This window comes from Equus caballus, chromosome 25, assembly GCF_041296265.1.
Source record: "Equus caballus isolate H_3958 breed thoroughbred chromosome 25, TB-T2T, whole genome shotgun sequence".
In the NCBI taxonomy this organism is placed as follows: domain Eukaryota; kingdom Metazoa; phylum Chordata; class Mammalia; order Perissodactyla; family Equidae; genus Equus; species Equus caballus.
The window spans coordinates 14,880,888-14,893,803 of NC_091708.1; the positions used below are offsets into that span (position 1 = coordinate 14,880,888).

The window sequence follows — 12,916 nt, forward strand, 5'->3', positions numbered from 1 at the left end:
TCCACACATGCTCTGTATTCTGTCCCTTCCTGTCTTCTTGGGAACCTTCTCCATTTTTTTTTTTTACCTCTGATTACTACATCTTCAATCTTTTCTTATATTCTGTATTCTTCCCATTAACATTTAAATATACTCTGTTATCTCCATGATTTAAAAATCCCTTCCATGTTACTTCATCTCCCTCTAGGTATTGCCATATCTCAACTTCCCTTCATAACTGTATCAGTGCACAGGCTAAACTGCTGTAACAGTGACTTAAATAAGATCGAAGTGTATTTCATGCTCACAATAGTACAAAATCATCCAGGGATGCTGCCAGGGCTTGGCTTTGCCCTTCTCAACGTGTGGCTTCCATCTCTGGGTCAATGGCAGATACTTCCATTGCAGTCATAGCCCATCGAGGAGGAAGGAGGAAAGAGAGAGTGCAAAGGTGTCATTCAGGAGGTGGGCTGGACCTAGACACAGAGCCGCATCTAGGACAAAAGACGCTAAAAAATATCTCTCCTTGGATGGCATCATGCCCACCTAAAACTCAGGGTGCTCAGTTCCTAAAGAGAAGAATGAGAAAAGGGATATGGGGCAATTATCACTCTCTGTCATCAAAACCAAGCTTCTGGAGCCATCTGCACCCAGTGTCCCCACCTCTTTACCTCAATGCATGTTTTACTTAAAGAAAACAAAACATACTTCCTTATTTTGAAATGTACATATGGAGAATTACATACAACTTATATGTACAGTTTAACAACTAAATCTAAAGCAAATATCCGTATTACCAAGGAATAGGACATTGTTCCCCCAGAAGCCCCTAATGTATGCTTCCCTCCCCCTTGGAGGAATTGGTGTCTTGACTTTTATGGTATAATAATACATTGTATTTTTACCACCTAGGTATATATCTTAACACTATAGTTTAGTTTTCCCTTTTTTGGATTTTTTTTTCTTTGCTAAACGTTCCATGTTTACTTGTACTGAAAATTGTATATTCAGTTAAATCATTTTCCTGCTCAAAACTCTATAATTGTTTCCCATTGTACTTGGAACAAAATTTCAAAGTGTACCTGTACCTCTTTCCCTCCCCAACCTCACCTTTCATCACTGTCTTACTAGAAAAACTTGCTTTCTTTCAGGTTCTGAAACCTGCTAAGCCCTTTTCCTTCTCAAGGCTTTGTGTGAAATGCTACTATCCCCGTTCTCTGTCTGACTGTCTCTTAGTCATCCTTCAGATCTCAGCACTGAGGTCGCTTCTTCAGAGAGGCCTGCTCTAACCATCCATTCTCAGTGAAATCTGTTGATTGTGTTCTCCCTGGGAACTCTGCAGGTTTCCTTCATAGAACTTGTCTCAGATTGTAACTGTATGTTTATATGTATGACTGTTGTAATGTTTCTCTCCTCTATAAGCTAGTAGCCTCCATTAATATGGACTAGGTCTGTTTGATTCGTCACTGTATCCACAAAATCCAGTACAGTACTTGACACATGAGCAATATTTGTTAAAGGAGTGAATAAATATTATAATCATTCTTTTAAATATCTTTCCTCCCAAGAAGTCTATAATCGTCTTGAGGGCCGGGATTAATGTGAATTGAGTTTAATTGAATTAAATTGAACTGAGAGGTAGATTAGAACTAAATTCCATTGGAAAATTTCTTTTTAAAGTCAGAATACCTCAAGAAAACATGTCTTATAAGTGAATTCTTTATTATTTTAATAAAAAATATAACCTTCAAAGGAAACAAAACATGCAGTATGTTGTAAATTAAAAACACTTATACAGACTCAGTCTTACAAATTAACTAATGCATTACATAATAAAACTTGAAATACTCCTATAATTCTGTATCCCCAAAGAAAAAATCCTTAAAAACACAAAAAAATCATGATATGGAACCAGTATAGAACTGATAAACTTATTTATAAATTAGTTCCTTATATTTTCTGTTACCTTGTCTAAGGAACTTCTTACTCATTACTGAGTGAGCTATAACTCTGCTCTTCTTTTACGAATTCTGCCATTTTTGTCTTGTATGCAAAGACAGTAATACCTTTGCTCTATGATGTTTTTCAACATTTGTATATTCCTACTAAAATAATACTGTTTCATCTTAAATTTCAATGTATCTTGTACATTCTCTTATGTAGGACGTGTGTGATGATTTCTAAATATATCCTGTGTCTCTTTTCTAAACTAGTAACATGGTACTACAGATGATTTTTTTTTCTTCAATCTTTGCTCACCAACTGCTCAGTGAATTCATTCACTTTAGCATTTTCTGTTTTCCCTTCTCTGTTTCCATGGAGAAGTATGTCAGTGATGTGTTTGACTCCATGGAAACACATGAGCATCTCTTTCTACATACACAACTAATTAAATCGAACACTTTCTGTGCTACCCATTGTCCTGGAGGAGGAGTGAAGAGGCTTTCCCTGAATGAGACATCATTTTAGTCTCAATTCTTAATGTTTAACCTAGTACAATGGATTAATGTTTTAACATAACTCACTACATCTTGGATTCAGATGAATTAGGGCTCAGTCCTGGGCCCTAAAAACATAAACATACATGGTAAAATCCTTATGTGCTATGATTATCATTTATAGATATGTAGCTTTTTCTTTTAACATCAAACTCAAATAATTTGATTGAATACCAGACACATAGTCAATAACAGAGTTTAGTAGATTCATTTTAATACTATACAGTGTAGTGTAGTACAAAGGATATGGATTTTAGAGTCCAATAAACCTGAATTTTGAGCTCTGGCTTTGTCATTTATTAGCTGTATTACCTTGACCAAGCCGCTTAATCTTTTTGAGCCTCAGTTTCCTTATCTGTAAACTGTAGATCATAATACTTTGCTTGTGTGAGAGTTAAATGAGACAATGGCCATAAAATATCTAGCGTTGGACCTGACACATAGACAATAAATAAAACCTTATCACTGTTATTGTTATATCAAGTTGGACTTACAGGAAAATATTCGTCTCACATAGTTGCAGAAATGTCTCAGAATGAAAAGGCACTAAATGCTATGAAAAATGATAGTTCTCTTTGTGAAAACCAAGCAAAATAATTTGTAAATATTCCCAGTGTGTGATGATTGATGTTGTCATTACTGCTAACAGTGTCTGGGGTTGTTTGCAGTGGTAAAGTGACCATTCTGATTCTATTACAACTTTTGTTCCCCTGTCCATGTTTTGAGCCAGTATAAATCTCTCTGAATCGTTTTCCCTCTTTGTTTATGTCTCCCAACAGAGTAGTTAGGTGTGGCAAGGAGCCTCATAAGTGAAGAGTAGTGACATTATTTCAGTTGACTTCTTCCTTTACCTCAACCCTGACCTTAAATGTCAGGGTCATTAAATAGTTTATAAATGCTTGCTTATATACATATGTGTTTATAAATATACTTACGTGCATATGTATCCATACTAATAACAGGAATAAAATTAGTCAACATTCATAAAGTTATGATACATGTGCCAGGCACTGTATTAAGTGTTTTGCAGCTCATGAACCCATTTAATAGCAAAACACTACAAAGAGCTTTGGGTACTCTATCACGCTGATTTCATAGGTGAGGAAACCGAGGTGCAGAGAGATTAAGTAACTTGTCTGATAAGTAGCAGAACTGACATTAAAGCTTGGAAGTCCGAGTCCAAAGCCCATGTTTTTGGGGCCTCCATATGTGGGTAGATGTTTCTGCATACACGTGCACATTTGTACGTATGAATACATAGAGAATGAGAAAGACAGGAAAGAAAGAACTGATTATTTCTAAATCGTGACTGATAAACTAATGGTTATCTAGATTGGATTTTTCTTAACTTTGTGCTACAGGCCCTTTTGGCAATCTGGTGAAGTTTATAGACTTCTTTTCAGAAACATATTCTTAAAAGCTTAAATATAATATATGGGAATCCAAAGTAAATCAGTTATATTGAAATATAGTTATCAAAGTATTTTAAAATTGGATATAGCCATATACCTGCCATCATTTTTTTATTAATACATTAAATAGCAAGATCTAGTGGCAAATCTAAGACCTATGATAATTTCAAAGCAACGAGTATAAATATTTTAAGATACCTCAACGATTATAATAAGATAGCATGTAAAAATGTTTTGTGAAATCTCAAATGCCCTCAAAATATAACATGTCCCATGTTATTATTATTACTCTCATCTTCTATGTTAGTACACTGAGACTCAGAAGTGAAGCAATTTAGTTGCATAGCTAATAAATGCATAGTTGTGACTCAGACCAGGTCATTTAATTATGAATCCTGTATTCTTTCTGTTGTTCCCATGTTGCCTCTAGAACAGTAAGAAGATCTTTTGTAGATGACCACAAATGCCTTCCCAAGATTGTGACAATACGAAAGGTGTGAAGAAGTAGACAAAAGCAAATGAATACATCTTTGATGCCACACAGAAGTGACATTTTAGAACAAGCAAATAAGACAGCAGTAGAGAAGGCTGGGTTGACTCCTGTTGGACAGTATGGCACTGTAGCTGTTGTGTAAACGGGTGCAACTGTCACTACGAGTGACAGACATTTTCTCTAACTGCTAGAGTTGGAGCTCTGGTTTCTGCACATACCAGTCCATGAACCATACAGACTCTTCTGCTTCAACTGACCTTAAAATAACCGAATGCAGTAGAGCAGTGGCTTTCCAGTCGTGGTTCCAGCTCAGCTTTCTGAGCTATGTTCAGATGAGCACATGCAGAATGCCAGCCCCAGTTAAGCAAGCACCAATTGGTCATGGATTAGAGGCTGTCTTCACAGTTGCCAGAATAATTAAAACAACACAGCACACCAGCCAGCTGCACCCTATATTAGCTATTCCTGACAGGAATGCAATTTAAGTGCATTACTATCCACTGAATGTTAGTTGACATCGTAAGCCCTACATTTGTACAACATGTTGCAGTTACAAAACACTTCCAGACAATAAATCATTTCACTTAGTCATCAAAATAAGCTATTGTGTAGGCTGGACAGGTATTGGCTGGATGTTATAATTGGGGAAACTAAGGAGGGAGGAAGTAGGGTGTAGATAAAGGCACAGGCCTGTCTCAGTTACTCTCTTAAAGCCAGGAAGCCCAGAACCTGATGGGACCCTCACTACTTAGACACAGCCAGAAAGCCACTATCCTCCTAAAGCTACTCAAAACGGACCCAACTGAGGCTGAATGCAGCTTTTTCGAATCAAGAATAGGGGCTCCATGCTTTCAGTTTCCTCACATACACAAATTTTGGCTCATAGACACAGCATACTGGGTTTTGCTGACATGACCCAATTAAATCTTCTGTGTTGGGAAGTAAATACTAGTCACACAAAAACACAAGTGTGTCAGGGGTTGAAGAGAAGGCGTGAAGTTTCACATATCTTACAGCAGATTGGGAAGAACATAGCAATTGGCCTGATGTTGTCTCTTCTAGGAGGTAGAGGTGCTGACTTCACTTTGGCTCTGAGAAGCCCAATCAGTTAGGATTGTCCCAATATGTGATGACTGCCTCCATTTCGCAACATTTGTTCTTGTGACCACAGTTCCTACATTCTTTCTTTTACTAAAGCTTCCAAGGAGGAGTTCAACTCTAGGGGAAATTATAATATGAATCACCATCATCTTGCTAATACTAGGCACTACTGTCTTTGCTTAACACTAAGATGAGATGCCGGTTGAGAGTGCCCTATAATCATGAAAGACACCTTGAGACTAGCCTTATTACATCATATTTTCTGTAAGTACCACTTTGACTCAAGAAGGACTCAAATGATAAAGGAACATGCTACTTGTAATAAGTTTTAGTTCTATTGATGAGTTTGGTTTTAAATGAGTCCTTATCTGTAAATACATAAATAAATAAATATAATCTCTGGGGTCTTCCGGATTATATATTGGAGGCCCTTGTGGAGAGAGTAATACTGGCACTCAGAAGATTTGTGCACAGGGGCTTCTAGAATCAGGTATGTTGAATCAAATGCAAAACTTGCCTCCATCTTCAAAACCCAGAATCTGAAAAGAACACCTGTCTCCTCCAGGAGTTATACACAATCTGAATATATTTGTCAGGCTCTTTCAAATTTCAAGAGCAACGACCTTTCTCGCTCTATTACCAGGATACATGGAAATGTGGATTAGCAAAGTGAGTTATTTAAGAAGCTATAAAGTACTCTGGGTCCCAATTTACATATATTTAAATATATTTTGAAATCTTTAGAGCTAAAACAGTAGCTTAGTTTCAGGCACAAAACAACTCAGACAAAAATGTGACACTTTTTCTTGTGTCAGCTAGCATGTATTTTTCCCCAGAGAAAAGATTTCATTTGGTCAGCTTTCTTTTCCGTTAGCAGAGTTCATGCCAAAACACCTCAGAAGTAACTGGCTTCCCTCATGCTCAACTCATCCATGATGACCTTCAGCTAGTATGTGACTACCTTGTCACTATCTGTGATGAAAGGAGCAAAATTTTTTCATTTCAAGTGGATGGCTGGAGCCATGGGTATCTGTTGTTGTTACTGTTTTTAAGTAAAGTTTATTGAGGTCTAATACAGTAAATACTGTACGTTTCACCCCTTTTAGTGTGCAGTTATTTAATTTTGACAAATATCTAATCCTGTAATCGCCACCGCAATCAAGATATAGAACAATTCCATCACACCCCAAATTTCCCCATGTCCCTTTATAATCAGTCCCTCCCCACATCCCAGCCCCCGGTAAGCACCGGTCTGATTTCTCTGTACTTACACCTGTTCCAGAATGCTATGTAAATGCACCGCACAGTACGTACCCTTTGTGACTGAGTTCTTTACTTAGCGTAACGCATTTGAGATTTTTCCATGTTGTTGAGTGTATCAGTACTTCATTCCTTTTTATTGCTGAGCAGTAGTCCATTGTATGGATGTATGCAGTCTCTATTGTCATTTTCCAGTTGAAGGACAACTGAGATGTTTCCAGTTTTTGGCAATTGTGAATGAAGCTTCCATAAACATCCAAATACAGGTTTTTATGTGAACATAAGCTTTCGTGCTTTTATTTCTCCTGAGTAAAACACCTAGGAGAGAGATTATTGGGCCATATAGTAAGTGTATGTTTAACTTTATAAGAAACTGACAGTTTTCCGTAGTGGCTATACCATGTTGTATTCTTACCAGTGATGTCTGAGAGTTCTAGTTGTCCTACATCCTTAGCAGCATTTGGTATTGTCAGGTTTGTTTTTAGTTTTGGTTTGGTTTTAACCATTCTAATAGAAGTGTAATGGCATCACATTGTGGTTTGAATTTTCACTTCCCTATGTATTAATGATGTTAAGCATCTTTTCATATGTTTATGTGGTGAAATGCCTGTTCAAATATTTTAATTTCCTTATCATTTAACTATTTACTTGTAATAGTTCTTTATTCTGGATAGAAGGCTTTATAGATAGGTGTTTTGCAAATATTTTCTCCCATTTTGTGGCTTGTCTTTTTATTTTCTTAACAGTGTCTTTCAAATAGAGTTTATAATTTGGATGAAATCGATTTTATCAATTTTTTTATGAATTGTTCTCTGGTATCATATCTAAGAAATCTCTGCCTAACCCAAAGTTAAAGAGATTTTCACATTTGTTTGTTTTAAAAGTTTTGTATAGTTATAGAGGTTTTACATTTCAGTTTTTGATTGAGATAACTTTTGCATGTGGTGAAAAGTATAGGTTGTGAGTTTTTGGTTTATTTGTTTTTTGGTTTTGCATATGGATGTCCACTTTTTCTAGCACCATTTGTTTAAGAGACTGTCCGTTGGTTTGCCTTTGCAGCTGTGTCAAAAATCAATTGATCATATATATGAGTCTGTTTCTGTACTCTCAATTCTGTCCTATTGATCTATGTGGCTATTTTTTTGCCGTTTAACTTAAATTGTGGATTTATGAGAATGAAATTGGTTGTAATATTCCCATATTTTCCTTTTAATGTCTGCAGGCTCTGTAGTGATGTTCCCACTTTCATTCCTGATGTTAGAAATTTCTATCTGCTCTGTTTTTAATGATCAATCTGATTAGAGATTTATCAATTTTATTGATATTTTCTGGGAACCAACGTTTAGCTTCATTGATTTTTTTCTCTAGTGTTTTTCTGATTTTAATTTCATTGCTCTTATCTTTATTATGTACTTTCTCTGCTTGTTTCGGGTTAAATATGCTCTTCTCTTTTTAGTGTCCTAAGGGAGAAGCATAGATCATTAATTTGAAACTATTCTTCTATTCTAAGACATGTACTCAATGCTGTATATTTCCTTCTAAGCCCCCCTCATGTGTAGGGTAGGAACCTTACAACAGTATTTTTGTTTTCATTCATTTAATGATTTTCAGCTTCCCTTGAGATTGTCTCTTTAATCCACGGATTGCATATGTGTTGCTTAATTCTCAAATATTCAATGATTTCCCATTATCTTCCTATTATTGACTTCTAGTTTAATTACATATTGTCAGAGAACATACTGTGTATGACTTCACTTCTTTAAATCTGTTAACATTTGTATTATGACTCAATATATGGTCTATTTTGGTGAATATCCTATGGATGTTTTAAAAGACTGTTGCTGGGTGACATGTTCAATGAATATCATTTATATCCTACTGCTTTATGGTGGTATTCAGTTGTTCTCTATCCTTGCTGATTTTTATTCTTGGGTTCAAACAATTATTGACAGGGGAAAGTTGAAGTTACCAACTATAATTGTGAATTTTTCAAGTGTTTCTTTCAATTCTATCAGTTTTTGCTACATGTATTTTGAAGCTCTGTGGTTTGGTACATACACATTTAGGATTGTCATGTATTTTGGTGAACTGACCCTTTTCTATTTGACACTGGTAATTATCTTTGCTCTGAAGTCTACTTTATCAGATATTAATATAGTCACTCCAGCTTTCTTTTGATTAGTGTTTACCAATCAAAAGTATATGGTATATTTGTGCTCATTCTTTTACTTTTAACCTACTTATGTCATTATATTTCAAGTGAGTTTTTTATGTCAGCATATAGTTGGGTCCTCTTTTTTTATCCATCTCTGTCTTTTTATTGGTGTGTTTATAACATTTACCTTTAATGTAATTATTGATGTTAGGATTTAAGATTTCCATTTTATTATGTGTTTACTGTTTGTTCCCTCTGTTTTTCATTCCTCTTTTTTCCCTTTCCTGTCTTTCTCTGCATTTCTTGAATGTTTTTATATTTCACTTTAATTTATATGTAGTGGGGCTTTTGTAACAACTTTACTGAGATTTACCATACATATATACCATGCAATTCACCAACATAAAGTGTACAATTCGATGGTTTTTGTATATTCACAGAGTTGTGCAAACATCACCACAATTGATTTTAGAATAATTTCATTACCCCAAAAAGAAACTCTATACCGTTTAACTATGTCCCCTCAAACACGTCCCCATCCCCAGCCCTAGGCAAGCATTGGATATAAAATTTGGAGTTGACAGATCTCCTCTCCACCTCCCCCAAAACTTGAAAAATGTGTCATTGCTTTCTGGCCTCCATAGTTTCTTATGTGAAATACACTGTCATTCGAATTCTCATGTATGTATTATAGATAATATGTTGTTTCTCTCTGGCAGCTTTCATGATTTTTCTCTTTATCTTTGGTTTTCAGAAATTTGATTATGATTGACTCAGCATAGATTTCTTTGGGTTTGTTCTGTTTGAGCTTTGCTCAGCTTCTTAAATCTGTAGGTTTGTGTTTTGCACCAAATTGGACCATTTCTAGCCATTATTCCTTCGCATATGTGTTCAGCCCTTCATTCTTTTTCCTCTTTTTCTGGGACTCTGATGATATGAATGGTAGATCCTTTGTTATTGTCCTTATTGTTCTTTTTGTTTCTATGTATTCTTTCAGTTGTTCAGATTGAATACTTTATATTGGTCTATCATCAAGCTGAGTGATTCTTCTGTCATCTCCATTTTGCTATTGAGGCTATTCAGTGAGGTTTTTATTTTGGTTATTTACTTATTTATTAAGTGTTTATTATTCTAAAATTTTCTTTTGGTTCATCTTTACATTTTCTCTTTCTTTGCTTAACACTTTGTATTTTTCCATTTGTCTTGAGAGTGTTAATAATTACTTGTCAGATTATCTTTATGATAATTGCTTTAAAATCCTTGTCAGATAATTCTACTATCTGTATCATCACAGTGTTTGTGCCTATTGATTGTCTTTTCTTGTTTAATATTTTCCTGACTCTTGGTTTGTCTAGTAATTTTGGATTATCTCTTGGACATTTTGTGTATTATGTTATGAGACTCTAAATTCTATTTAAATCTCTTATTTTAGTAGACTGACAATCTGTTTAAGTTTAGGATGAACATTTTGTTCCAGTTTTGTGGATGGTGATTCAAATGTCAAGTTAGTTTTCAGAGCTCTTGTATGCACTTCTGGTTTGCCCCATTTCCTTGCTACCCAGGCCAATTTAGAACCTGGGTAGTATTCTACCCATAGTTCAATTCTCAAAGCTTTGCTATTTTGATTTTGGTCAGTTTCACACATGGGCTACCCAGAGTTGTCCATGATTCCATGCACCAAGTTAGAGAATTGCTTTCTCTAGCTTCCTCCTCTCTGTAATCCTCCCCCACTCTAGTTAGGAATGAGTAAGGTACCACCTCATTGCAATCCTTTGCTTAATTCAGAGTGTGATGGTTCACAGGGCTCTTCTGCACAGTCTGCAGTACCCAATGGCGGAGAAGAGAGGTGCAGTTTCTTTTGTTGTGTGTGCTTGGAGTAGAGTCGGTATAGTCAAAAGAGTTAACTCCTGCAGGGCTATGCTCTTCTCAATGTTTTGACTGGAGAGAGAGGGCCTCTTGGGGAACTTCATATCTGTGCTCATTGGTGTTTCTGGTTGTGGGCTACTGCAGGCTAGCTCTATATAGGAGGCAAAAAAAAAATTTTTTTTTTCAGGGACCTCACCATCAGGTTGTTCCCTGAGTCCCATAGTCCCTAGCCAGTCTGTCTTCTTTTCTCCATGTTTCATGTATTTTGCCTGGAGTTTTTAGTTGTAATTAGCAGGAAGATCAGGGTAGTATGCAATTGCTCCATGTTGTCTAAAATGAGAAGTCAATCATGATTCACTTTTGTATCTCTCATAAAAACATACTACAATGCCTAGTGTATGATCTGCACTAAATAAGTATTTGTTGACAAAAGAAAGGAGTGAGGGAGGAAAATAACCAGCTCCATATCTCAAAATGTTCATTCAGCATAACGTAGTAGTTAAGAAAATCAGTTTGAATTCTAGCCCCACCGCCTACTTTCAGTGTGAATGTAAACTGGTTACTTAACATCTCTGAATCTCAGTTTCCTGTAATATGGGGTGGTAAATATCTACCTCATAGGGTAAGTAAAAATAAGACAATATATTTAACACATTTAGCACAGTACTTGATAATAAACACTTAGTAATCACAGCTCCTAGTTATATTAGTAGTAACAACAACAATTATCAAGTGTTGCTATCTGTTTCTTGTACACATAGGAAACTCTTCCCTTAAAGACAAAGAAGATCAATTTGGAAGAACACCACTTATGTATTGTGTGTTGGCCGACAGACTGGATTGTGCAGATGCTCTCCTGAAGGCAGGAGCAAATGTTAATAAAACTGACCATAGCCAGAGAACAGCCCTCCATCTTGCAGCTCAAAAGGTGAGAAGTAAAATCACTTTGAGAGTAAACCTTTTATGTGATATTTGTTAGTTGATTAATGGGACTGTGCAATAGACAGATGATAAAGAAATCACAAGCATGTGACTCTTAGTTTCATATGTTTTCTCTAAAAACAGTCTTTAAACTGTAGAGAGTAAAGCACAGATGACCATCAGTGGCTGAATTAACTTATCCAAGTTCCTTGAACAATGGAATTTACTTTATGATATAAGCTTAAGTCGAGGAGATGCAATCAAAATATATGTACAGTATGATTAAACTATATTACAAATCAATTTGTACATGAGGAAAGAGCAAACACCAAAAAGAAAAAACACTAACATATTAGTAGTGGTTGGGTTTAAATATTGAGACTATATATAAGTTTTTGTATTTTCACTGCTTAATATTTTTTCCTTTATGACTATTACTTTTACAATAAAAGTTGTAGTTTCTCTTAAAATATGTGGCCTTAAGGGGCATAAAAGAACTTGATTTTATGAATGTATTTTCAACTTTTAAAAAATTTAAAATTATATTGCCAGTATCAATGATTTCAAGTTTTTAAAGGCATTATCAAGAACTCGGACTTTTAAGATTAAACATATCAAAAAAGTAAAATGGGCAGCATCATGGCAGAGTGAACTTGCCCAGGATTCTCTCCCCTCCAACATACAATGAAAAGGGGCATCCATACTCCAACAGAGGACATCCTAACACAACACAAAAATGTCAGAGAGACATGCGGCCATACGATGGAGGGTGGAGAGGCTGGAGCCCCCCTCAGAGAAGCTGCAATGGGGTAAGAGAGAACTTCACTCCCTCCCCTAAAGACTGCAATCTGCGACCGTGGGAGGCTCCATGAGGGAAGGAAGAGGGGAGGGGATGTTCGTTTGCGGGAACATCAAGGACCTCTGAGGTCCCATGTGGCCTAGAGGGAAGACCTCTACTGGGGTGAGAGCTTTTGCGGAGGCGGGGGGGGGGGGTGACTTCCTCAAGCCAACAGCCCAGGAGATCAGCAAAAGCAGAACAAGAAAGCCCAGAGAGCACACAGGAGAAAGCACCCCTCCCTCTAGCTGCCCCCTCCCATTCCACTGTCTGGCATCTCAGCTGAAGGCAGAAGGCTCAGAATATGCTGCTCTTGAACCCCCCACCCAGTGACAATAGGTGGTAACTGCAAGCAAATAATATCAGGATGCGTAAGATCCGACCCACCCCCTATAG

General features: G+C 36.4%; 1 protein-coding gene across 3 annotated transcripts in view; it reads left to right on the top strand.

Annotated features, from left to right (window-relative positions):
- INVS (inversin) overlaps positions 1 to 12,916 on the top strand; it is a 223,837-nt gene that overhangs the window by 5,005 nt on the left and 205,916 nt on the right. For 2 of the 3 annotated variants that reach the window (XM_005605658.4, XM_070250816.1), the window contains exon 3: positions 11,526 to 11,692. The exons of the other annotated variant lie outside the window; for it this stretch is intronic. In XM_005605658.4, the coding sequence (XP_005605715.2) occupies positions 11,526 to 11,692 (167 nt within the window). The remainder of the gene's footprint in view (positions 1 to 11,525; positions 11,693 to 12,916) is intronic. 3 annotated transcript variants of the gene reach the window in all.